This window comes from Ascaphus truei, chromosome 21, assembly GCF_040206685.1.
Source record: "Ascaphus truei isolate aAscTru1 chromosome 21, aAscTru1.hap1, whole genome shotgun sequence".
In the NCBI taxonomy this organism is placed as follows: domain Eukaryota; kingdom Metazoa; phylum Chordata; class Amphibia; order Anura; family Ascaphidae; genus Ascaphus; species Ascaphus truei.
Genome location: NC_134503.1, coordinates 12,833,192 through 12,860,593, shown reverse-complemented (window position 1 = coordinate 12,860,593; position 27,402 = coordinate 12,833,192). Strand labels below are relative to the sequence as shown.

At 48.7% G+C, this 27,402-nt stretch overlaps 1 protein-coding gene across 3 annotated transcripts; it reads left to right on the top strand.

Annotated features, from left to right (window-relative positions):
* The first annotated feature begins 1,522 nt into the window (after positions 1 to 1,522).
* Positions 1,523 to 26,239, top strand: LOC142472158 (uncharacterized). 3 transcript variants are annotated; one of them, XM_075579007.1, is made up of 2 exons: positions 1,523 to 1,584; positions 24,480 to 26,239. In XM_075579007.1, the coding sequence occupies exon 2, from the start codon at positions 24,529 to 24,531 to the stop codon at positions 25,828 to 25,830; it is 1,302 nt and encodes a 433-aa protein (XP_075435122.1). In that variant the 5' UTR covers positions 1,523 to 1,584; positions 24,480 to 24,528; the 3' UTR covers positions 25,831 to 26,239. The 3 variants fall into 3 exon arrangements, with proteins under 3 accessions (XP_075435122.1, XP_075435121.1, XP_075435123.1); XM_075579006.1 differs by having other exon boundaries at positions 1,549 to 1,823; XM_075579008.1 differs by lacking the exon at positions 1,523 to 1,584 and adding an exon at positions 19,482 to 19,569.
* The last annotated feature ends 1,163 nt before the right edge of the window (positions 26,240 to 27,402 follow it).

Below are 27,402 nucleotides of genomic sequence, written 5' to 3'. Positions count from 1 at the left end.
TTCGGGCATCTATGTCAAGGGGGGCTGGACAGACACAAGACTGCATCTTATACCTTCTCAGGGAGACCCGGAGAGAGACTGCTTCTCTCTGAGATGCCTCAGTGTGAGCTTCTTGAGATTGCTAAACTTCTGTGCTGAAGCAGGGACTGATTAAGCAATCTATGCTTAATATGGGATATTCTGAAAAACCTGACCTGTTGTGTGGCGGCTTGAAGATTGGAGTTGAGCAAACCTGGTATAATGTGCCCGTCTCCGCAATTTCTTCAGCATAGCAAACTGATCTATCTATATACACACCATCACATTTTAAGTTATGGTGGGTGAAAAAGGCAACAAGAAACCTCCACCGTTGGCATATAGCAAATAAAACGATCACTCGTGAGCACATTCACATGTCTTAGACAGGTCTGCAACTCTGCCTTTCACCATTATCACCTAGCATACAGGGATTCCACTGCAGCAAGGAATTCTGGGAAATTACATGCAAATGAGCACACTGTCACCCTTTGCCTGAAATCCATTTTTACATGGAACCCTTTATAAGCTAATGCTCGTTCACACAGCTTCTAAGCACAGTATGGGAATCAGATGCAAAGCCAGAGAAACCATTCACAGACATGTTTCAACCTTAATAGGTCTCATCAGTGTGAGGTTGGTTGAATTAGCTTTATATCTAACTCGGCTCTCATTGGGATCTCGTACCTATTCTTTTATACTGTACTTATGCAGACAGCCGACCGTACTGCAGCCTTCCACATGCCTGTCCAATCATGTAACAGGATTTCCTTCCCAATATCCCTCCCACAAAGGCTTATAGATATGCCTATCTTTTCTGCTCAGGCGACTCAGGATGGAGCATATATTACAGACCAGCTCTCCTTGATGCGCCGGTGCCGTACACCTTTCTTCAAATGAGGCGAGTTGTATATCTTTCCTGAGCATGGAAGTGTGTGTGTGTGTCTCTCAGTGAGTAAAGACACTGACTGGCATTGAGAGTTGAAGCAGGGGAGCCTGGTTCAATTCCTGGTGTCGACTCCTTGTGACCTTGGGCAAGTCACTTTATCTCCCTGTGCCCCAGGCACCCCAAAAAAACATAGGGGCAGGGACTGTGCCTGCAAAATGTTTCTGTAAAGCGCTACGTAAAACTAGCCGTGCTATACAAGAACATGCTATTATTATGAACTATTTGCGTGCATTTGAATTTTTCTGATTGTGGAAAGTCCTATCTCTCTTGTATTTCCTTGAATGTTCTGAGTCTCTCAAAGCACATGCCATCTCTTATCATAACTATACCTTTTGCAATACAGGTGTTTCTACTAGGTAAATAAGGCTATTAAAAAAAAAAAAAAGACTATTTACTGAGGTTTAACTACTTCTTTGTTGATTTCTTAATACTGTAACCCGAGCTTGTGTGCTCAAAATTCAAGCCTGTTGAAGGCTGGATGGTGTTTCCAGAAGGGAGTGGTCTGAAGCTGTTATCTCTTGGCAAATAGGAATGAAGTGCTTCAGCAGTACATGCTATCCTTCCCTTGGCACCGGAGTCCTATCCGCTGTTCGTATAAGTTACACAGCATTCAGCTTCAGGTAAGTGTTTATTGGCTTGTGCGTCTAACGTTCTACTTCAGGCGTTGTCAACTTCAGTCCTCAAGGGCCACCAACATGGACTTATCCACTGAATGAGCCACCTGTGCTGAAGCAGGGGTAGCCTGCAAACCTTATCTGTTGGACTGGAGTTGGCCACCCTTGAGCAAGCTGAGTTCTGGAGCCTCCCGGCTACAACAGAGGAGAGAACTACACTGGATTTATCAGGGGGAAAAGAATGGGTAAGGGAAAAATTGTTTAATTGGGTGGGTTTTTTTTTTTGTTGCTTTAATGGGTCGTGAGGATCTTTGTCCCTGTTTTGCTAACTTGGATAAATGCCCCCCATAGAATAAAACGGGTATAAATTAATGTCACAGCGGGGTCAGATCCTTCACACTGACCCAACTCCTTTAAGCCTGTAAAATGTGTAAAGACATTTATAGCGAAGGAATCCTACATTTCCGTTAACGCCGCAACCAAAAACGTAGGAATCTTTTCGAAATTCAATATTCTTTGTTTAAGTTACTTGTGGTCGCTTGGTAAAGACAAAATGTTGAATTTGGGGAAATGCGCAATAGCAAAGGGAAGGAAGAATCTGCGAAAAAATGCCAGGTTGGAAATCTACCTGGAACAAACATCACGGGAAAAGGTGACTCATTTTCCTAAAAGAAGAATCCTGGAGCTGCAGTTAATGTCTTTCTGTCCCAGGGGGTCTGCTCTGTAAACTTGTGCTATGATCCTTATGGTAGGACACACCATGTCTTCAAAGAGGAAAAAGTATGTGGTCATTCATGTGTTTGTATTGGTATATAATCCCTACAATTAAACCTGTTTTGCTGTGGATATGCAACGTCGGTACAGCGTCCTGCTACAGCAAAATGCAGATAACACTTGTTTCTGTAGCAAAGCGTTTCCAGGGCGGTTTTGAACACTCAACGCTGTTTTTGTTGGTTGTAACTAGCCTAAGGCGTACGGAGACTGTAAAGTTTGGTATTTGGGGTATGGGGGACACCAATTATCAACATGTACAACTTGCTTCACTACAGAAGTTATTGATTGCATTAGTTTAGCTGTGGTGCTGTATTTCTGAAATTGCCCCTCTGTTCTATTGCTCCTGTATCACTCATCTTTGCCCGCAGGAAGTATTTTGCTGTAGTTTTCACTGAATGTTAAGAGTATAGAGCGGCGGTTCCCAAATCCCAATCCTCAAGAAACACTAACCATGCAGGTTTTAAGGCTATCCTCCCATTAGCACAGGTAGTCCAATCATTTCAACTGGTCCACCTGTGCTAAAGCAGGGGTATCCTTCAAACGTGCGTTGGGGGTCCTTGAGAACTGGAGTTGGGGTCCTCTGCTATAGAGGAAAGGGATCTGGGAGTCATTATTTCAGTGCACCGTCCTCTCCGCACCTCGTAACGTCACTTCCAATGGTATTCTCGGAGAAGCGGAGCACGGGGAGATCCGGGCGTCTGGTCATTCGGCCGGCGGGCGCCAATTCCTTTGAAGCTTTGCTGTTTTGTGAGTGAATTTGCTCTATATTTTCTACTGCATATAAATGACCTCACAGAATGATGCCTCAGTGTGTTCCTGTCATTTCTTCTATTCAAGATTACCAAGAAAATCCCCCATCTCACTGTGTGTGTGTGTGTGTGTGTGTGTGTGTGTGTGTGTGTGTGTGCGCCATCTCCCTCCGGCACTTGTCCAATATTCTTTGTACGACCATGTCGACGGTTTCTTTGATGGAGCAGCAGCTCCAAACTTAAAATGGGTTGAATTACCCATTTTTATAGTGTACTTTCAATCCACGTGTTTTTCTTTGATGCAAATGTTACACCTGTTACACAGTGGTTCATCTTTATCACCATTCGCTTCACTGACACGTTGTTTATTTTGAAGATTTTACGCGCTTTGATTTTTATTTTATATTTATTTTTTTTATATTTGTTTTCTAAACCATGTAACGAAGCAAAGTGGGAAGCCAGCAGGATGTTGGGTTGTACGGGGAGAGGCATTCGCAGCAGAAAGAGAAGGACGCTAATGCCTCTCTAATGCCAGGGTACTGTGCGACTCAATTCCAGAGAGACTTTTTCCCCCCGCCTCACCTCTTTCCCCCCCCGCCTCATCTCTTTCCCCCCCCGCCTCACCTCTTCCGCCCCCCCCATGCCTCACCTCTTCCCCCCCCCCCCGCCTCACCTCTTCCCCCCCCCCCCCGCCTCACCTCTTCCCCCCCCCCCCCCGCCTCACCTCTTCCCCCGCCCCCTGCCTCACCTCTTCCCCCCCCCCGCCTCACCTCTTCCCCCGCCCCCTGCCTCACCTCTCCCCCCCCCTGCCTCACCTCCTCCCCCCCCCTGCCTCACCTCCTCCTCCCCCCTGCCTCACCTCTTCCCCCCCGCCTCACTTCTTCCCCCCCGCCTCACCTCTTCCCCCCCGCCTCACCTCTTCCCCCCCGCCTCACCTCTTCCCCCCCGCCTCGCCTCTTCCCCCCCCGCCTCGCCTCTTCCCCCCCCGCCTCGCCTCTTCCCCCCCGCCTCGCCTCTTCCCCCCCGCCTCGCCTCTTCCCCCCCCGCCTCGCCTCTTCCCCCCCCGCCTCGCCTCTTCCCCCCCCGCCTCGCCTCTTCCCCCCCCCCCCGCCTCGCCTCTTCCCCCCCCGCCTCGCCTCTTCCCCCCCCCCCGCCTCGCCTCTTCCCCCCCCCCCCCCCGCCTCGCCTCTTCCTCCCCCCCGCCTCGCCTCTTCCTCCCCCCCGCCTCGCCTCTTCCTCCCCCCCCGCCTCATCTCTTCCCCCCCGCCTCACCTCTTCCTCCCCCCCCCGCCTCACCTCTTCCTCCCCCCCCGCCTCACCTCTTCCACCCCCCCGCCTCACCTCTTCCACCCCCCCGCCTCACCTCTTACCCCCCCCCTGCCTGACCTCTTCCCCCCCCCTGCCTGACCTCTTCCCCCCCCCTGCCTGACCTCTTCCCCCCCTGCCTCACCTCTTCCCCCCCGCCTCACCTCTTCCCCCCCCCGCCTCACCTCTTACCCCCCCCGCCTGACCTCTTCCCCCCCCCGCCTCACCTCTTCCCCCCCCCGCCTCACCTCTTCCCCCCCCCCCGCCTCACCTCTTCCCCCCCGCCTCACCTCTTCCCCCCCGCCTCACCTCTTCCCCCCCGCCTCACCTCTTCCCCCCCGCCTCACCTCTTCCCCCACCTTGCCTCACCTCTTCCCCCCCCCTGCCTCACCTCTTCCCCCCCCCTGCCTCACCTCTTCCCCCCCCCTGCCTCACCTCTTCCCCCCCCCCTGCCTCACCTCTTCCCCCCCCGCCTCACCTCTTCCCCCCCCGCCTCACCTCTTCCCCCCCCGCCTCACCTCTTCCCCCCCCGCCTCACCTCTTCCCCCCCCGCCTCACCTCTTCCCCCCCCGCCTCTTCCCCCCCGCCTCGCCTCTCCCCCCCACTCACCTCGCCTCTCCCCCCCGCCTCACCTCTTCCCCCCCGCCTCACCTCTTCCTCCCCCCGCCTCGCCTCTTCCTCCCCCCGCCTCGCCTCTTCCTCCCCCCCGCCTCGCCTCTTCCCCCCCCCGCCTCGCCTCTTCCCCCCCCCGCCTCGCCTCTTCCCTCCCCCCCGCCTCACCTCTTCCCTCCCACCCGCCTCACCTCTTCCTCCCCCCCGCCTCACCTCTTCCTCCCCCCCGCCTCACCTCTTCCTCCCCCCCGCCTCACCTCTTCCTCCCCCCCGCCTCACCTCTTCCTCCCCCCCGCCTCACCTCTTCCCCCCCCGCCTCACCTCTTCCTCCCCCCCGCCTCACCTCTTCCTCCCCCCCCGCCTCACCTCTTCCTCCCCCCCCGCCTCACCTCTTCCCCCCCCCGCCTCACCTCTTCCCCCCCCCCTGCCTCACCTCTTCCCCCCCCTGCCTCACCTCTTCCCCCCCCTGCCTCACCTCTTCCCCCCCCCGCCTCACCTCTTCCCCCCCCGCCTCACCTCTTCCCCCCCCCCGCCTCACCTCTTCCCCCCCCCCGCCTCACCTCTTCCCCCCCGCCTCACCTCTTCCCCCCCCCGCCTCACCTCTTCCCCCCCCCCCGCCTCACCTCTTCCCCCCCTGCCTCACCTCTTCCCCCCCTGCCTCACCTCTTCCCCCCCTGCCTCACCTCTTCCCCCCCTGCCTCACCTCTTCCCCCCCGCCTCACCTCTTCCCCCCCCCCCCTGCCTCACCTCTTCCCCCCCCCTGCCTCACCTCTTCCCCCCCCTGCCTCACCTCTTCCCCCCCCCTGCCTCACCTCTTCCCCCCCCCCTGCCTCACCTCTTCCCCCCCCCCTGCCTCACCTCTTCCCCCCCCTGCCTCACCTCTTCCCCCCCCTGCCTCACCTCTTCCCCCCCTGCCTCACCTCTTCCCCCCCCCCCCCGCCTCACCTCTTCCCCCCCGCCTCTTTCCCCCCCGCCTCACCTCTTCCCCCCGCCTCACCTCTTCCCCCCGCCTCACCTCTTCCCCCCGCCTCACCTCTTTCCCCCCCCGTCTCTTCTCCCCCACCTCGCCTCTCCCCCCCACTCACCTCACCTCTCCCCCCCGCCTCTTCCCCCCCGCCTCACCTCTTCCTCCCCCCCACCTCACCTCTTCCTCCCCCCGCCTCACCTCTTCCCCCCCGCCTCACCTCTTCCCCCCCGCCTCACCTCTTCCCCCCCCCTCGCCTCACCTCTTCCCCCCCCCCACCTCTTCCCCCCCCCCACCTCTTCCCCCCCCCCCCACCTCTTCCCCCCCGGCTCACATCTTACCCCCCACCTCACCTCTTACCCCCCCCTGCCTCACCTCTTCCCCCCCCTGCCTCACCTCTTCCCCCCCCTGCCTCACCTCTTTCCCCCCCCTGCCTCACCTCTTTCCCCCCCCTGCCTCACCTCTTCCCCCCCCGCCTCACCTCTTCCCCCCCCGCCTCACCTCTTCCCCCCGCCTCACCTCTTCCCCCCTCCCCACCTTGCCTCACCTCTTTCCCCCCCCCTGCCTCACCTTTTCCCCCCCCCTGCCTCACCTCTTCCGCCCCCCCCCTGCCTCACCTCTTCCGCCCCCCCCCTGCCTCACCTCTTCCGCCCCCCCCCTGCCTCACCTCTTCCTCCCCACCCTGCCTCACCTATTCCCCCCCGCCTCACCTATTCCCCCCCGCCTCACCTATTCCCCCCCGCCTCACCTCTTCCCCCCCGCCTCACCTCTTCCCCCCGCCTCACCTCTTCCCCCCCCGCCTCACCTCTTCCCCCCCCGCCTCACCTCTTCCCCCCCCGCCTCACCTCTTCCCCCCCCGCCTCACCTCTTCCCCCCCCGCCTCACCTCTTCCCCCCCCCGCCTCACCTCTTCCCCCCCCGCCTCACCTCTTCCCCCCCCGCCTCACCTCTTCCCCCCCCCCCCGCCTCACCTCTTACCCCCCCCGCCTCACCTCTTACCCCCCCCGCCCCACCTCTTACCCCCCCCCCCCGCCTCACCTCTTACCCCCCCCCCCGCCTCACCTCTTCCCCCGCCCCCTGCCTCACCTCTCCCCCCCCCTGCCTCACCTCCTCCCCCCCCCTGCCTCACCTCCTCCTCCCCCCTGCCTCACCTCTTCCCCCCCGCCTCACTTCTTCCCCCCCCGCCTCGCCTCTTCCCCCCCCGCCTCGCCTCTTCCCCCCCCGCCTCGCCTCTTCCCCCCCCGCCTCGCCTCTTCCCCCCCCCGCCTCGCCTCTTCCCCCCCCCCCCCCGCCTCGCCTCTTCCCCCCCCCCGCCTCGCCTCTTCCTCCCCCCCGCCTCGCCTCTTCCTCCCCCCCGCCTCGCCTCTTCCTCCCCCCCCGCCTCATCTCTTCCCCCCCCCGCCTCACCTCTTCCCCCCCCGCCTCACCTCTTCCCCCCCCGCCTCACCTCTTCCCCCCCCGCCTCACCTCTTCCCCCCCCCCCCCGCCTCACCTCTTACCCCCCCCGCCTCACCTCTTACCCCCCCCGCCCCACCTCTTACCCCCCCCCGCCTCACCTCTTACCCCCCCCCCCGCCTCACCTCTTACCCCCCCCCCGCCTCACCTCTTACCCCCACCCGCCTCACCTCTTACCCCCACCCGCCTCACCTCTTACCCCCCCCCGCCTCACCTCTTACCCCCCCCGCCTCACCTCTTACCCCCCCCCGCCTCACCTCTTCCCCCCCCGCCTCACCTCTTCCCCCCCTCACCTCTTCCCCCCCTCACCTCTTCCCCCCTCACCTCTTCCCCCCTCGCCTCTTTCCCCCCCCTCGCCTCCTCCCCCCGCCTCGCATACTCCTGTTCCCCCCGCCCTTACAACGCATACTCCTCTACCCCCCCGCCCTTACAACGCATACTCCTCTTCCCCCCTCGCATCCTCCTCTTTCTCCCCCCCCCTCGCATCCTCCTCTTTCTCCCCCCCCCTCGCATCCTCCTCTCTCCCCCCCTCGCATCCTCCTCTTTCTCCCCCCCCTCGCATCCTCCTCTTTCTCCCCCCCCTCGCATCCTCCTCTTTCTCCCCCCCCTCGCATCCTCCTCTTTCTCCCCCCCCTCGCATCCTGCTCTTTCTCCCCCCCCTCGCATCCTCCTCTTTCTCCCCCCCCCTCGCATCCTCCTCTTTCTCCCCGCCCCTCACATCCTCCTCTTTCTCCCCGCCCCTCGCATCCTCCTCTTTCTCCCCCCCCTCGCATCCTCCTCTTTCTCCCCCCCCTCGCATCCTCCTCTTTCTCCCCCCCTCGCATCCTCCTCTTTCTCCCCCCCCCTCGCATCCTCCTCTTTCTCCCCCCCCTCGCATCCTCCTCTTTCTCCCCCCCCTCGCATCCTCCTCTTTCTCCCCCCCCCTCGCATCCTCCTCTTTCTCCCCCCCCTCGCATCCTCTTTCTCCCCCCCCTCGCATCCTCCTCTTTCTCCCCCCCCTCGCATCCTCCTCTTTCTCCCCCCCCCTCGCATCCTCCTCTTTCTCCCCCCCCTCGCATCCTCCTCTTTCTCCCCCCCCCTCGCATCCTCCTCTTTCTCCCCCCCCTCGCATCCTCCTCTTTCTCCCCCCCCTCGCATCCTCCTCTTTCTCCCCCCCCTCGCATCCTCCTCTTTCTCCCCCCCCCTCGCATCCTCCTCTTTCTCCCCCCCCTCGCATCCTCCTCTTTCTCCCCCCCCTCGCATCCTCCTCTTTCTCCCCCCCCCCCTCGCATCCTCCTCTTTCTCCCCCCCCCCTCGCATCCTCCTCTTTCTCCCCGCCCCTCGCATCCTCCTCTTTCTCCCCCCCCTCGCATCCTCCTCTTTCTCTCCCCCCCCTCGCATCCTCCTCTTTCTCTCCCCCCCCTCGCATCCTCCTCTCTTCCCCCCCTCCCCACCTCGCATCCTCCTCTCTCCCCCCCCCCCTCCCCACCTCGCATCCTCCTCTCTTCCCCCCCCCCCCTCCCCACCTCGCATCCTCCTCTCTTCCCCCCCCCCCCCCTCCCCACCTCGCATCCTCCTCTTTCCCCCACCCCCTCCCCACCTCGCATCCTCCTCTTTCCCCCACCCCCTCTCCACCTCGCATCCTCCCCCCTCGCCTCTCACCTATAACAGTTTATGTTCCTTTAGTAGTGCGCGTTGCTGGCACATTAGAAATTAGAGGACATCTTTTCTTTAAAATTAAGGCGAGACCATAAAAAACCATTGGGATCGAAGAAAGAAAGGAGAAAATAAGATTTTAGCAAATGTCTGGTTTCATGAAGACCATTTTCCTTAACCCTCTCCCCACAAAACCAGATATTGAGTCACACTCGGGTAATTATCAAGCCCAGGAAATGCACCTGGTTCAGGTACCCTTAGTAGTATGTTGACAATTACTACATTAATGGCTGGCTGCTCTTCAGGAAATTCCTGTGCTGCCAATACAAGGAGTTCTGTCCAAACTCTGTTTTGTCAACATTGCAATGATCATTAGTTAATTATGGAAAGCTGTCAATTGTTTAACTTGTTGCCCAACTGCAAACAAGAGTTTGTCTCACTCTATAAATGTACAGTAAGGTTCTAAGCCAGGGAGGCCCGTTACCCAGAATTAACAGAACAAACCGCAAACTGACTGGGAGACGTATCGTTGAATTCTATATCAATGTTTCAATTCTCATAGCAAAATAATCACTCAAGTTGTTATTATTATTATTATTAGTTTTCATTCCGTCACAATCCCTTAGCTTGTCACATTAGTGCCACATTATTGTACAGTTTTTACATTACTGTTCCTAATGCACATTATAGCCGTTTTTAGGAATGCATTATGAAATACACAAATGGTTAAGTCAACAGCCCAAATATCTGTGTGTGATGCTGTTTTAATTAAACGCTACAATGCAAGGTACTGTACTATACCCGCGCAGTATATTAGGCGCACTGGTTAGTATGTCCTGCAGCTCTCATTAATGTCATGTGAAAGTTGAAGTGACTCGTGGCAGAAGTACACACTTTTCCATTTGACATACGTTTTTGAGTCATTGTTTTACAACTTTTGACACTGTGAAGGTTACTCGGAGGAACGAGGTCTGTCTAAGAAAAGAGGGAGTTTAGGAGGAGCCTGCAGACATAACCAGAACTCTTTCAAAATGATCACGCACGCTGTGCTCTCTCTCTCTTTCTCTCTTTCTCTTTCTCATCCACAGTACAGAAAATATAGATGACCCATAATTGTCTGCATGTCTTCTACAGATCTTTCAGCCTGCTTCCTTCAGCCCATTGACACATATTATACTTGGTGAAGCTGCACACATGCATTCTGGGTAGTGACATGCAAATCATCCCCCAGTAGGTATGTCACTTGGTTTCCGATCCATTTTATTACACTGATTTCCCTGGGACTTTCACCTGCTACATTACACAACTTGTACAATTAAGCTTCTAGTTCACACGGATAAGTCCAAAAGGACTGGGCAGGGGTTTCCCGTTGATTCTGTACTTGTCATTTGAATGTCAATGCCCATGGCTCTAGAGTTCCACAGATACTTTAACGCTGGAACCAGCTGATCGCGTGTGTAACTATGCCATGGTTGTGATTCAACCAGCAATATCAGGAATTCAAGAGGAATATGTCTTTCTCTACTGTTCCAATCGTAGAACAAATAAAAAACCTCTAGTAACAAGCCCCCCCCCCCCCCCCAAAGACTGGTGTTTATTGAATATCAACAAATAATCTAGTTACTCACCTTGTGATATTCCGTGAATGTAGAGGGACACGCAAGTTTCTTTTAATTTTTTTTGTAAAATGTAAAGATCAATTTAACCTAAATAAGGTCATTAGAAGTACAAGCTGCTGGTGGCTCTTGTGTTTAGTAAAAGTGTTGCCTTTTTCACTTGAAAACAGGAACAATCGTGACTGTGGTCCACATATAGTGGTAAACATATGAAACATGACCCCATGATGGTTTTTTGTGTGTGTGTGTATATCTATATGTACATCATAGTGTGTGTGTGTGGACAAAAACAAACAAAAGCGCAAGCTCCATAGCACGTAACTGAATAAAAATATGGTACATTTATTTACAAAAACAGCAACACATAAGAATGTGCACTTACAGGATTTAAAACAGAACAATTCGTGGGAGACAAATCTCTAATTGTGGTCATCAGCGATGGTAAGTGGAGTCCCCATAGGCAGAGTAATTGTGAAGAGCCCAAAGCCACCACGATCTCCAATTCCGAGTTGGCAGCAAGTTGAACAGGCTTTTAATGCCTTCACGCCCTTTGCTGGCTCTTTGAAAATGCCGCCAGCTAGAGCTCAATGACGCCAGGACTCCCAGTAACACGAACACACCAGGGCAAGCCACTACCTTCAGAAGATGGGGCCCTCGGATGATGTGGAAACCTATCTTCTCACGTTTGAACGCACGGCACAGAGAGAGGGATAGCCAGAAGCTGAGTGGGCCAGTCTAATCGTGCCCTTCCTGAGCGACGAATCCCAGAAGGCTTACTTTGATCTAGAGCCAGCCGAAGCTAACGCTTATACAAAATTGAAGTTCGAGATCCTCGCCCACCTCGGCGTAACCACGGCTGTTCGTGCCCAAAGATTCAACGCATGGTCCTTCACGTCGGATAAAGCCACCCGAAGCCAGATGTATGACCTCATCCACCTTGCTCGGAAGTGGCTACAACCTGAGATCAACTCAGCAAGCCACATCGTGGAACGGTTGGTCATGGACCAGTTCGTGAGGAAACTTCCCTCTGCCCTACGCCGTTGGGTCAGTCAGAGTGACCCCCATAATGCAGACGAGCTGGTAGCCCTCGTAGAAAGGTACAATGCAGCAGAAGAGCACCCGCAACCCATAGCCGTGGAGCAACCCCACTACCCATGGTTCCAGGACTCTTCCAGAGACGGTAAAAGGGTACCAGGGTTAAGGGGGGCTGAAGAGCGACGACCGCCTTCACACAGCACCAGTAACAGTGGCTCGCACACTAAGGGCAACAGCCAACATGGGGAGCCGAAAAAAGGCTCTAAGTGGGACACAGACTATGTACCTAAATGTGTAAATTGTTATGAGAGGGGCCACACTGCGAAATTTTGCCCACTAAATGCTGAACCCATGCAATGCAACAGCGTTGAACCTTATTCGCTGTGGTCCAAATGTATGGGCCCTAACCCAGAGGACCCCTTGAATAACCATCTGTGGGCATTTGTAAAGTTTAATGGTAAGAGGGTTTGGACACTTCTTGACTCTGGGAGCATTGTCACACTAGTATCCGAATACCTGTTGCCCATTAAGAAGAAACAGGTAAACAGTTCACAAAGAGTGGCAATTTGCTGTATACATGGGGATAATCACGAATATTCCACTGTTGATGTTTTTTTTGAAACAGAGTTTGGTTCTTTAGATTTCAAAGTGGGTATAGTACCCAAACTGGCACATGATGTGTTAATAGGGACCGACTTTCCCCATTTTCTAAAAATGTGGTCCTCTCAGAATAGCGCCCAGAGTTCGATAGCGGACCATAACGAAGTAACAGAAGAAACAAATCCTTTCCCTTTTTCAGAAATAGAGGTTGACGAGTGCCCAAATAAGAAGGGGAAAAAGGAGGAGTGCTGTAAAATTCCCTTCCCCATGGCTACCTTGGTAGGGAATACCCCAAATCAAGATGTTGAACAGGCACTTACCACCCCAGAACAGGATAAGACCCTCGCTGACCTAGAGGTCAGTCCTGGGAGTTTTAAGAAGGCGCAGTGGGAAGACCCCACATTAGCGGTAGCAAGGGGGAATATACGAGACCAGAATAGTACTCCTAACCAACTGGACAGGTCACTTGCCTACCCCTACTTCGAGGTAGAGAATGACCTAGTATATCGGGTTGATAAAAGGAAATCAATTACAACTAAACAATTGTTGGTACCACGGACATTCCGTAACGTAGTATTACACCTCGCACATAGTCACCCATTGGGGGGACACCTAGGGGTGGAAAAGACAAAAGAAAAGGTTCTCCGAAGCTTCTATTGGCCTGGGGTTCTAGCTGAAATTACAAATTATTGCTCCTCATGCCCAGAATGTCAGATCACCGGCCCGTTCAAAGCGTACCGCAGCCCATTGGTACCCCTTCCCATAATAGAGGTACCATTTGATCGGATTGCTATGGATCTAGTAGGACCCCTAATAAAGTCTGCTAGGGGACATTAGCATATATTGGTAATATTAGATTATGCCACCCGATATCCGGAGGCAGTCCCCCTACGTAGCACCTCTGCTAAAAACATAGCAAAAGAGTTAGTAGTTCTGTTTTCCCGGGTCGGAATTCCTAAAGAGATCTTAACTGACCAGGGAACACCATTTATGTCCCAAGTAACAAAAGAGTTATGTAAACTCCTAAAAATCAAGCATCTCAGAACCTCAGTCTATCATCCACAAACAGATGGTTTAGTGGAACGGTTCAATAAAACCTTAAAGAGCATGTTACGCCGGGCGGTCGATAAGGATGGGAAAAACTGGGATTGTTTGTTACCATACCTGTTATTTGCCATTAGGGAAGTTCCCCAATCATCCACAGGCTTCTCCCCGTTTGAACTATTGTATGGCCGACACCCAAGGGGTTTACTGGATATAGCCAAAGAGACTTGGGAACACGAGGTTACCCCTTACAGAAGTGTAATAGAGCATGTTGCCCAGATGCAGGACCGCATTGCTGCAGTCCTACCTATAGTGAGGGAACACATGGAAAAAGCTCAAGAAGCACAGAGGAATACGTATAATAAGGATGCTAGGGTCATAATTTTTTTTTCCAGGTGATAGGGTACTAGTTCTGGTTCCCACTGTAGAGAGTAAATTCCTTGCTAAGTGGCATGGACCATATGAGGTCTTGGAAAGAGTGGGAGAAGTAAATTATAAGGTAAGACAGCCAGGTAGGAGGAAACCTGAGCAAATTTACCATATAAACTTACTTAAGCCCTGGAAAGATAGAGAGGTCTTGTTAACCCTAGTACCCCCAGGTCCGTCAGAGAATCAAGAAACTGACCCAGAGGTTAGCATAGCTGAAACCCTCTCCGTTCATCAGAAATGAGAAGTCCAGAATTTAGTGAGAAGAAACAAAGAAGTCTTCTCTACACAGCCAGGTAGAACTAGCGTAATTGAACATGACCTAGTCTCTGAACCGGGGGTCCGAGTTAACCTTAAACCGTACCGAATCCCAGAGGCCAAAAGAGAGGCTATAAGTTTAGAGGTTAAAAAAATGCTAAAACTAGGCGTAATTGAGGAATCCCAAAGTGGGTGGAACAGCCCTATAGTTTTAGTCCCAAAGCCAGACGGTACAACGAGGTTTTGTAATGACTACCGGAAACTAAACGCGGTGTCAAAATTTGATACTTATCCTATGCCCAGGGTGGATTAACTTGTAGAGAGACTGGCAAAGCCCGATATCTCACAACCCTAGACCTAACAAAAGGGTACTGGCAGGTTCCCCTCACAGAAAGGGCTAAAGAAAAGACAGCCTTCTCAACCCCTGACGGCCTCTTTCAGTATAGGGTGCTGCCTTTTGGCTTACATGGAGCTCCCGCCACATTCCAAAGAATGATGGATAAAATTTTAAAACCACATGCTGGGTATGCTGCCGCCTATCTGGATGATGTGGTAATCCATAGTGAAGATTGGCAATCCCATCTTCCAAAGGTCCAAGCTGTGCTCGACGCAGTTCGGTCTGCTAGACTAACAGCTAACCCCGCTAAATGCACTATTGGTCTGGAGGAGGCCAAGTATCTGGGGTATTCTATTGGCAGAGGTTTACTCAAACCCCAAACACTCAAAGTAGAGGCGATACAAAATTGGCCAAGGCCAGTTACAAAAAAACAAGTAAGGACCTTTTTGGGATTAATTGGCTACTATAGAAGGTTTATTCCCAATTTTGCAACTAAGGCAACCCCACTAATCGACCTCACAAAAGCAAGAGGACCGCTAATGGTAAAGTGGTCCCCCGAAACCGAACAGGCCTTTAGAAGCCTGAAAGAAGCTCTCTGTGCCCAAACAGTGTTGGTCACACCTGACTTCTCCAAAGAGTTCGTAGTCCAAACCGACGCATCTGAGGTAGGGCTGGGGGCGGTACTCTCCCAGGAGTCTCAAGGTGAGGAGCACCCCATCCGTTATTTAAGTAGGAAACTAAATCCCCAGGAGAAAAATTACTCCATAGTCGAGAGAGTATCTCGCAATAAAGTGGGCTGTAGAGACGCTCAAATACTATCTGTTGGGGAGAAAATTCCGGTTGGTCACAGATCATGCTCCCCTTACCTGGATGTGTCAAAACAGGGAGAAGAATGCTAGAGTGACCAGGTGGTTCCTAAGCCTACAACCCTTTAAATTTTCTGTGGAACACAGGTCAGGGCTCAAACATGGCAATTCCGACGGGTTGTCAAGGATGCACTCCCTAATATCCATGGTCGCTCATCCCTCGGGGTCAGAGCTGGGGTGGGAGGATATGTGACAGAAACCAGGGGATGGTAATAAATTCCATATATAGGGCTCCCAGGATGCTGAACAGTTTCTGTCCTGTTTAGGCTGAACAGTGCAGCCTCATAATACATGCACTCCATCCCACAGTTTGGAAAGTGCTGGAACGGAGGGATGAGCGATCCAGACCAGAGTTGTCTGCTGCCTGATTTCTGTCACCTGTCATGATAATTAGAAATCAGGTACTTAAGACCTGTTTCCTCTCCCCTCTCCCCAAGAGCCTGGAGACAGGAAGGCTGCTGGAAGTAGAGAGGGGAAAAGCCTCTCACCAAACAGGTTAAAACATTCTGTTCTTTTGTGTCTAAACTGCAAAGTTACTTATTTTGTTGGTGGAAGTGGAAAAGCCACTTCAACCCTGAGTTAGGGAATATTTAAGTTAAGTTATCGCTCAGGTGAGCAGCTTTTTCTTTTGATGTGTTTCTATTGTATCACTGTGGCAGTCTCAGTGCCTGGGACTGAATAAACCAGGCATAGCCTGTTTTAAAGGAACAGCATGTGACGCCTCGTCATTTAACCTACCCTAAAAGACCGTGTTCTAACAGTCCCGGACAGGCGGCGGAGCCCCGGAGTAAGCCGTTTGTCACATATATATATATATATATATATATATATATATATATATATATATATATATATATATATATATATATATATATATTTATTTATTTATTTATTTTCATTCAAAGCAGGATGATTTTCCATTGAAACTACACTATAGTGCAGAGGTATTAAACACATTATTTGCCTCTGTATTTACCAGGGAATAATCAATTGCAATACTAGTGCCGCAGGAGGAAGCCACACGCTCTACATTAACAAACAATTGGTTAACTGAGGAAGGAGTTCATAGGTGGATTAATAAAATGAAAGTAAATAAGGCACCTGGCCCCGATGGCATACATTCAAGAGTTCTCACGGAGATAAGTTTAGTAATAGCCAAACTGGCGTAAAGCAGATGTGGTGCCTACTGTATATCTATTTAAAAACGGAGCTAGATAACAACCAGGGGAATTACAGACCTGTAAGCCTGACATCAATAGTGGGGAAGCTACTTTAAGTTTTTTAGTACAGGATAATATTCAGGAATACCTAATGGAACACAAAATTATTAGTAATAGTCAGCATGGATTTATGAAGGATAGGTTGTGCCAAACTAACCTTATTTGTTTCTTTGAGGAGGTAAGTAGGAATTTAGACCAGGGTAATGCAGTTGCTACTTAGATTTTGCAAAGGATTTTGATACGGTTCAACACAAGAGGTTAGTGTACAAAATAAAGTAAATTGGACTCTGGAAAAATATTTGCACCTGGATTGAAAACTGGTTGAAGGATAAACAGAGAGTTGTTATAAATGGAACATTTTCAGGTTGGGTTAAAGTCGTTAGTGGAGTACCTCAGGGATCAGTACTGGGCCCCTGCTTTTTAACTTATTTTATAAATAAATGAATTAATTAATAAACATTTTACCAGGAAGTAATACATTGAGAGTTACCTCTCGTTTTCAAGTATGTCCTGGGCACAGAGATAAGACAAATATATGGTTATAGAAAAGAAAAGCGTATATATTATATACAAGACATTGCATGCATAGTTAAAGAAAATATATATTAATGACCTTGGGGTTGGCATAGAGAGCAAAGTCTCCATCTTTGCTGGTGACACTAAATTGTATAAGGTAGTAGAATCAGAGCAGGATGTAATTTCTCTCCAGAAGGACTTGGAGAGACTGGAAACTTGGGCAGGTAAATGGCAGGTGAGGTTTAATACAGATAAATGTAACTTTATGCTTTTGGGAAACAAGAATAAACAGTCAACTTACAAATTAAATGGAGATATATTGGGGGAATCCTTGATGGAGAAGGATTTAGGAGTGCTTGTAGACAGCAGGCTTAGCAATAGTGCCCAAAGTCATGCAGAAGCTGCAAAGGCAAACAAGATCTTATCTTGCATTAAATGGGCAATGGATGGAAGGGAAGTAATCATAATTATGCCCCTTTATATTCAAGGTGTGGCCTTACTAATGCTTTATAGAGTACAATTTTGGGCACCACGCCTTTTTAAAAAGACATTATGGAACTACAAAGTGCAGAGAAGAGCCACCAAATTAATAATGGGGATGGATAATCTGAATTATGAGAGGCTAGCTAAATTAGATTTGATTACATTAGAAAAGAGGCGTCTAACAGGGGATATGATGACTGTATACAAATATATTCGGGTACGGTACAAGGTGCTTTCAAATTAATTATTCATCCCAAGGGCAGTACAAAGGACACAGGGTCATCCTTTAAGGTTGGAGGAAAGGAGATTTCACCAGCAACAAAGGAAACGGGCGGTTGCTTTGTGGAATGCATTAGCCATGGAGACTGTGATGGCAGATACAACAGATACTGTATGTTCAAAAAATGTTTATCCAGGGAGTAGGAAAGAGAAGAGACTTCTGCGCAACTGCGCATGATTGACTCAATGAAGCTCCCGGATGATCTTCAACCAACTTTATTAACACCACACACAAGGGCTACACCGCGATCTCCCCCTCTACGCGTTTCACCCTCTAGGATAGGGCTTCGTCTCGGAAGCCCTATCCTAGAGGGTGAAACGCATAGAGGGGGAGATCGCGGTGTAGCCCTTGTGTGTGGTGTTAATAAAGTTGGTTGAAGATCATCCGGGAGCTTCATTGAGTCAATCATGCGCAGTTGCGCCGAAGTCTCTTCTCTTTCCTGTTAATCATAGACGGCAGCACGCGGGAGCAGAGGAGGTGAGCAGGTCCCAGACCGGAGATGCAGCTGAGGTAAGGATTATACATCCCCCTGCACCAGTCATTACTGTGGCCACGCCAAGCTCCCTCCTGCACAGCTCCATTGACTTTGACACTATCATGTGCATTTGCTGACAACACAGAAGCGCAGGACAGGCTCTTGGTAATTATCCAGGGAGTAATCTGATTGGCAATATTTGGAGTTGGGAAGGAATTTATTTTTCCCCTTATGAGATATAATTAGATGTGGCACTGGGGATTTTTGTTTGCCTTCCTCTGGATGAATATACTGTAAGTACAAATATAGGATAAGTATCTCAAGTCTAAATTTAGCATAGGTTGAACTTTATGGTCGTATGTCTTTTTTTCAACCTCATCTACTATGTAACTATGTTTTAGCTCCGGGGAACACCCCTCCCCAGGTCTGACAGTCCAGTAGGATGATGGGTGGTGATGTTGTGGGTTTGTAGTAGATAACGGCAGGCGCCATCTTTGAAAATCCAGGAATTCAAACCGAACAACTAAAGCAGCAAGAAGTCTCTCGGAAACCAGGGATAATCTATATCTGGTTTTAGCCACCTCCCCAGCAATGCAAGATCTTTGCAACACTTTCCTGTTTGTGATAATTTGTTGCCAATATTCCCAGCAGTTTGAGCAGCAAACTGTGACAATAGATAATGTTACCTTTATTAATATAAAGATGCATTGTAGCTGCTGAGGTACACTGACTGACTGAAGCAGCAATTATATTGGGCACACAATAGGGATATTGACAGATTTTTAACAGGAGCACCAAACGATTGCCAGCGTAGGTAAGAATGTAGAATGATACATTGTCACATGATTTACATATACAAATAAGAAAGAAAAGGGGGAATGTAGTATTGCTGCTTTAATGAAGAAGCGACCTGTGGGGTGAAAGTTCTCCTGTTCTTATGCTGATCCCTGTTACGACTATTCCTGGAAGTAATCCCCCAAGAAAGAGGTGAGACCCTCACTAAAGATCACGAGATGCACTCTCTGGTTCAAGACCACTTATAAAATGGGTTGAATGATTGGTCTGGACCTTGGCACTGCTCCCGGTTTTCCATGTGTGGATCTGTGACAATTGAAGCAGAGGGACAGCTGGATTTTAAAAAAAGAATACGGTAAGATAGTAACTTGCACAGAGAGCCAGGCGGAACCCGTCAGGGGGGGTGCAGGGGGGTGGGGGGGAAATAAATGGAACATAACAGGGGTAAGGAATAAGAGCAAGCTGCCGTGCGGTGACGGGAAAGCACAGAGACATGCAAGAGAACAGGGAGTGTCACCCCAAAGCCAGCATTGGGACAGATCAATAAGTAAGCAAAACTTCCCTGGCGTGCTAGAATGGAATAGACCGTGCATATGTTTCATTGTAATTGAAAGTAGCAAAGGCCGATAATGGATTAACAGACCATAGCATTCACAAAAGACCTTTATACCTCCTGTCCTGTCCCTTCAAGATTGCAGGAAAAAAAGCAGGGGTTTAATCGTTAAAACGGCAATACGGGTTAATTTAAAATCAATAATAAATAATACATTTAAAAAAAAATACGTACATACATACGTTTGAGGAAGGGGGTTTCTGGAGCTGAACTGTTGGCGCTTCCAGAGATTCTAATCTCCGTAGTTGTGCTGGTAGCCCTGCAGGCAAAGACACGGTGTGCCTGTAGTTAAAAATTTTCTTTTATATATATATATATATATATATATGTGTTTGTGTACGTCTTGCTGCTTTAATACGCAATTGTTGTTGATGGCTATTCAACTCCATGGCTATAACAATCACTGGTTTTGCCCATTAGTAAGCTTCTCGTCTCTATCCAAAATGTGACTTCTTTTTGGCCATTTCACTCTTCTGCCCTCGGGTATGAAATAACCACTTGTTGTGACACTCGTGTAGAAATTTTTGAGTGCTTTTTTTTTTTTTTTTTACTTATGTTTTTATTAAGATTTTCAAACATAGATGGGAAGGGGTACAGAAAAGAAAGGGGGAGGGGGGGGAGAACAACCACTTTGTATCAGAAATCTTACAATTGACAACCGTCACATTACATAGCATACACCCTTTTAGACATATCCTACACTCCTCAATCCCTGATCCTCTATCCAATGGGTACGGGGTAAAGTCCCAAATCTCCTAGGGATCCCAGACTCTATCAAACTTCCTTGTGGTGTGATTCCAAAATGAGGTGAGTCTCTCTGTTAATTGTACATAGTTAACCCTTCTAATAATAACCTCTCTTCTGGAGGGCGGCAGTGTCTTTTTCCATCCTGCAGCTACTGCGCATCAAGCCGCCGTTGGTATGTGCAAAACGAATTTAGCTGTGTAATGATTCACATCTTCTATAGGCTTAGCCAAAATGATTATAATTGGGTCAAGTGGAACCTTGATTCCTGACACATCTTCTAGTTCAAAACTGTCCTCAAATGTTATAAATTATTCTCTTTTGTAACTGTGCATATAGAGGTTTTACCTGCATTATCCCATTATATCTTCCCAGTCCTCTCTTGTTGCTATTTCAGCCTGGAAATCCAGAGCCCACTGGTCCATATATTTATGGGCTGGGGTATCCTTTTGGGGGATTAAACCTTGATAAAGGGATGAAATCAGGCTTTTTTGATTATTTTTTTTGTTTTGCATAAATCTTCAAATCGTGTGTATTTATGGAATTCCTCGTCATAGAAATCCTGACGCACAAAATGTCGAACCTGCATATATTTAAACACCTCCGTCCGACGTAAACCGTATTTTCTCATCAATTCCTCAAACATCAACTTATCTTTTTCTAATAAAACTCCCATCTCTAGAATTCCACACTGTCTCCAGGTTACAAAGCCCCACACTGTCTCCAGGTTACAAAGCCCCACACTGTCTCCAGGTTACAAGCCCCGGCCCTGGAAACCCGGCATAAACTCTGGCTTACCGATCAGGGGCGCAAGTCTAGATGGAGTTGACATGACCATATATTTTTTTTTTTTTTTTTTTTTTTTTTGCAACTGCCAAATTTTCAGAGTAAACCTGATTTTTACCGCCGGCTCAAACTGTCTCCCAAGCCTAGTCCTGGAGCTTGACCACAGCAAAGTAGACAGGCCAACCGGGTATTTAAGTGAGCTTTGCAGATCCACCCAAGCACAGTTCCCTCCTGGGGAGTGCCAGTAAACCATTTGTTTCAAATGAGGCTATATAGTATTCTAGAATATTTGGAACTGCTAGACGCCCACCTTCTTTACACGCCAGCATAATTGACCTGGCTAATCTCGGTTGTTTGTTTCCAAATAAAATGCATGATTTTATTTTTCATTTCTTTTATATCTTTATGTGGGACAGATATTGGTAATGTTGGGGAAGTAATAGAGACTTTGGGGAGGATATTTATCTTGACCGCGGTTATACGCCCTATCCAGGAGATATAGTGAGAATTCCTGACCTGTAGATCCTTTCTAATCTTAGAAAAGAGTTTGGGATAGGTATGTTTATATAATGAGTTGTAGTCCCTGGTAAGGTATAGCCCCAAATACAGATGGGTCTTTTTCCAACTATAGTCAAAATGCCGTTTAAGAACCTCAATCTACTTTTCAGTTAACATTAAATTTAGCGCTTCTGATTCTCCCTCCCCCCCCCCCCCATTAACTTTATACCCAGATAATTCCCCAAACCTCTGGAGAGCAGATTGTAAATTCGGGGGAGATGTCAATGGGTTAGCTATAGTGAGGATGATATCATCCGCAAAAAGTGATTCATTTTTAACACATCCCTTGTATATTTGGGGAAGCTCTGATTGTAGCCGTAATGGGTTCGATTTGTCAAGGCAAAAAGAGAGAGGGGGCACCCCTGTCTAGTCCCGTTCTTCATTGTTATCAGATGCCTCTCCCCCCCTGGAATCTTCAGAGTGGCTGTTGGCGTCTGATAAAGGGCTTGGACCCCTTGTAAATTTTTTTTGTTTTTTTAAATAAATAAAAAAAAACGAAAATCCAAATGCCTCCAACGTCTTCTCTAAAAAAAAATCACATCGTATCCTACCAAAACGCCTTCTCTGCATCCAGGCTCAACAGCACTGCTTTCGTCTTAGATTTGGGTATCTGATCTATCACATGAAAAATGTTCCTTGTTATCTGATGCCTGGTGTTCGCTAACAAAAACTACCCGGTCATAATGGATTCATGTAGGAAGTATTGGGTTCAACCTGTTAGCCAGGATCTTACTATAAATTTTCAGATCCTTATTAAACAATGAAATTGGCCTGTAGCTACCACAACATAAAGGGTCCTTACCCTCTTTAGGGATCACCACTATATTGGCTTTTGTCATCTATGGGGGGATTTGTTTTCCACTGAGAAAATCATTGAATAAATCTAATAAACATGGTCCTAGGATTCCTATAACATTTTTGTAGTACATATTTGAGAATCATCTGGGCCCTGAGCCTTTGATGGCTTCAGTGAGCTAACCGCCCTTACTAACTCTAACCGGGTTATTTTAGCATTTAACATGTTGTGCTCTTTCTTTGACAGTTTGGGAGGTTACATTCTGTCGCGCCCTGTTCTCCAGGTTGTCTATACTGTCTCTCGTAGCTCGTATCTCTTCGTTGAGGCGTAGGACCTCGTCATCAGTGTTCCCCTGATTCTTGTAAGGCAACGTACACCTTATCTTCCAGGTCTGTAGTTCTTTTCGCCAGTAAAGAGACTTCTGCTTTAAATTCCCTCACAGCTTTATCAAAAGTGTATTCAACACCAGCTTGCATTTCCTTAAGCATATTCTGGAGGTCCTGCGTTGTGATCACTGTATCCCCCTCAGCCATGTTATATTCCCTTTCAGTGAAAGCTCTCACCTCTGGCTCTCTTTCTGTGATGGTTCTTTCTGCTGAGTTTTTCAGCATTGCCCTTCTCTCTGAAATGTCCCCCTCCGTCCCTGCTACCTTGTCTGAGTTGGATGCTGTGTGCTCACCTCTGCGCCATCATTGTTTTTGTTTCTGGAGTTTGCTGGCTGTAGCAGGACAAATCTGGGGTCCCGGTTTCATATCCCACTTGGGGGACATCCCCGCCAGCTCTAACGGCCGTTGCTGTGGTCCGTGGGCCGAAGAACACCGCCGATCAGGAGTTTATAGTTAAGGTTGGCGGCGGAGTGCACGGAGCTTCCCTAGCACACGTGCATCCACACCGACGTTGCGCGCGACTCTGTTTGAGTGCTTTTATTTAACTTATACTGTAACTCTTCTTGGCTAATGTGCCTGACTAGGTGTCGGCTTGCTTGTTTGGACACAGATAGGAGCATGCAACCGAAATATTAATTTTGTGCTTTTACCACCTGCTCAGTGCTGCAAACTTTTTTTTCCTGAACATATCCTGTTTTCTACACCAAACTAACTTGTAGAACAGGGGTGGGCAACTCCAGTCCTCAAGAGCCATCAACGCCTCAGATATTCGGGATATCCCAGCTTTAGCACTGGTGGCTCAGTTGAAGACTGAAGCATCGCTCTTGGAGCGATCCCATGATACGGAAGTCCAGTGGCAATCTGGACCACGGGTACAATAGTTATACATACACCCGTCAGAACCATCTGTTATAGTAAGAACCATTTACAATGTTAATTTCCAGTTACTGCACCCTTGATACTTCCAAGGATCCCAAGATACTGCCTTATAAGAAGCAGTCACACCATCACCAAGAATAGAATTAGATGTCTGTTGGATTGATACCGTGGCACATTTTAGTTTTTCTTCCCTTTTTAAAAATGTTGGTAAAGACTGTATGCTGCAAAGTATTCCTCCAAAACGTTAATGCTAGCAATATTCTTCAAATGAACAATTCATGCTTAAGAAATGCTCTCGTCATCGATTGCTGGTTAATTTGTCCTGTCATTTGAAATGTTTGGATAAAACAAGACTCTAGTTTGCCCCCCTTTGTCACAATCTGGCACCCAATGGATCCTGGTGTGGCCCTTGGATTGTCTGCAAATAGCATGAAGTGAATTTTCTTCCACATTAGCTTTAAAGTGAGTTTTTTTTAATTTGTTACAATCCTATAGTATGGATGCTTCACAAATGTTGAAGTTTCTAAGCCTTTTTAGAGATAAAATGATGTCGCTGTATACTTCTAGTCCTATATGTACTTTTTTTTTTAATGATCTAATTCACCTTTTGGAAAATTACGCAAACATGCGTGTCCTGGTACATAGTTGACATATTTCACTACAGTTTCTAACCTGTTTTGTCTTTCGTTTTGCAGACCTGCTATTCTGGAAGCGCTAATTATCCGAGCTCCAGCGGCTAAAATCATGTCTTACCAAAATACGTGCCTTGCCAGTGGAGTTGGAATCATCGTTATGATTTTGTCCATGAATTACTACTTGATGAAGACTCGTCCATTAGCAATCAAAAGGGAAGGAAATCACCAATGTCGTGGAAAAATTGCCCATGATACCATCACACCATTACAAAATAACAAGACGTTTATAATAGCTCCATACTATGACAACAGAGAGAAAGAGATGATCCGTGTGGTAGGCATAATTCACCATAAGGAGGTACAAGAACTTTACTGTTACTTTTGCTGTAGATTCAAGCCTAGCATTATCGTATCACAAGCAAATATAGATGTACACGCTGACCGATTTGACTTTCCTTATGGTGTGGCTGATATAGTTTGTCCAGAACCACCAGATTGTGAACCAAGGTATATGTCTGTCCATTGGTCGCCTGATGGAGAAATCATGCAGCTGCCTAAGTTCAAAATACGAAATAGAGAGCAGGGTGTCTTTTCTGCCAACTTCACTGTCTGCATTTCCACGATGTTTGGCAATTACAGCAATGTGTTGCAGTTTATACAGACCATTGAAATGTATAAGTTACTGGGCGCACAGAGGGTAACGATCTATCGGAACAGCTGCAGCCCAGAGATGGAAGAAGCTTTGCAGTATTATATTAAGGAAGGTGTTGTAGAGGTGATACCATGGCCGATTCAGCGATATCTGAGACCTGCTAAAGCTTGGCACCATTCAAAAGACAACAAAGACATCGGCTACTATGGCCAAATAACGACACTGAATGACTGCATCTACAGGAATATGTACAGAAGCAAGTTTGTGCTGCTAAATGACCTGGATGAAATCATTCTGCCTTTCCAACACAATAACTGGGAAAACCTGATGGAGAGCCTACAAAAACAGAATCCGGGGGTGGATGTTTTCCTTTTTGAAAACCATATTTTCCCCCAAACCAAAGTCACCAACGGTAACTTCTCCAACATTTCCTCATGGAAGGAGGTACCAGGATTCAACATCCTGCAGCACATTCACAGAGAACCAGACAGGCCGAACGTTTTCAACGCCAGAAAAATGATACTGAACCCCAGGAAGGTGATTCAGACCTCCGTGCACTCGGTTTTAAAACACTATGGAAGTACGAAAAAGGTTCCTCTTGAAACTGCCTTAGTTTATCACTGCAGGGGACCCCGGCAAGCAGAGTTGCCTAAATCCTCTTTAATTGAAGATAAAACTATTTGGAGGTATAGTGATTCTCTAATAGAGAATGTTAATAAAGTGCTAAGCAAAAATATATTTAAAGTGCAGAAAAACTGAGCAATGTATGGCCATCATCCAGGTGCAAGATGAAGTTGTATTTCCTTTTTGATCTTTGATCTTTGTGTAAAAGAAATATCAGGTAAATTCTATTTTTGTATTTTGTCGATCAAGGAAAATAAATTTATTTTTTGTGGGATAGGAGGCAACAGCTGAGTAACTTCCCTTTTTTTTATTTTTTTTTTATAGTTCTACTGTGCATTTATAGTGTCATCTGACATCAGTCATGTGTTTATACTGATGTTTTGTTATCCCCGTACTTATGCATTCTATAGGGTTTAGAGTCTTGACACTAAAACAGTTTTCTACCGCACGACACCTTCCAGCGCTGCAAAACATCTTCCAACCCACTGACTTCACTGAACTTGTGAGTTCTTATGACATCAAAAAATGGAACACAAAAGCGCACCAAGGGTCAAGATTTAATTAAAACAATTGATTAATAACAATAAAAACTTACATAGTGGGGTAAGTATGTCCAGTAGAACAGGGCAGAGGAAAGCAGTCCTGGTGGTGTCCTGGGCACAGGGAGATGGTGCTGAGGCTTACAAGGTAGACCCGCGCGCTGGGGCTGCCTGGCTCGGCACCACGTTGCTCTTCCTTCCGGGTTGCAGCTCTTGCAGGACCCGTAGGACCCTTAGATGGTAGCCCGCCTCAAACGCTGGTTCCCAAAGAAAATTACTCCGGCGTACCGAAGAGTCTCTAGATGTTTGTGGGACTGCTGAGGCTTGGTACACTAGTGGACTGGTTCCCAATAACGCTGTAGGGCTTTCGCAACGCGTTTCACACGGAGTTGTGCTTCATCGGGCTATATTTTAGACACCTATGTGGGGGCCTTTTATACAGTCATGCTGAGATCCCAATAGGGTAAAAGCCGCTTTTAACAGTTATTTTAATCATTTAATATCATTGCCAATTAGGATCTAATTAGTTTATATAAAGGTTTTATGTACAAAATTGTAATCACATTAACTCTCTGGTTAAATTAGTACCTTGCATTTACTATGCACGCTACTCCTATTGGCTAACCATTTACCCTATTGGGATCTCAGCATGACTGTATAAAAGGCCCCCACATAGGTGTCTAAAATATCGCCTGATGAAGCACAACTCCGTGTGAAACGCGTTGCGAAAGCCCTACAGCGTTATTGGGAACCAGTCCACTAGTGTACCAAGCCTCAGCAGTCCCACAAACATCTAGAGACTCTTCGGTACGCCGGAGTAATTTTTTTTGGGAACCGGCATTTGAGGCGGGCTACCATCTAAGGGTCCTACGGGTCCTGCAAGAGCTGCAACCCGGAAGGAAGAGCAACGTGGTGCCGAGCCAGGCAGCCCCAGCGCGCGGGTCTACCTTGTAAGCCTCAGCACCATCTCCCTGTGCCCAGGACACCACCAGGACTGCTTTCCTCTGCCCTGTTCTACTGGACATACTTACCCCACTATGTAAGTTTTTATTGTTATTAATCAATTGTTTTAATTAAATCTTGACCCTTGGTGCGCTTTTGTGTTCCATTTTCTGCTGCTGCCCGGCGTTTGGAGTCATCCTGCGACGGGACCTGTGGAGGAGGGGTA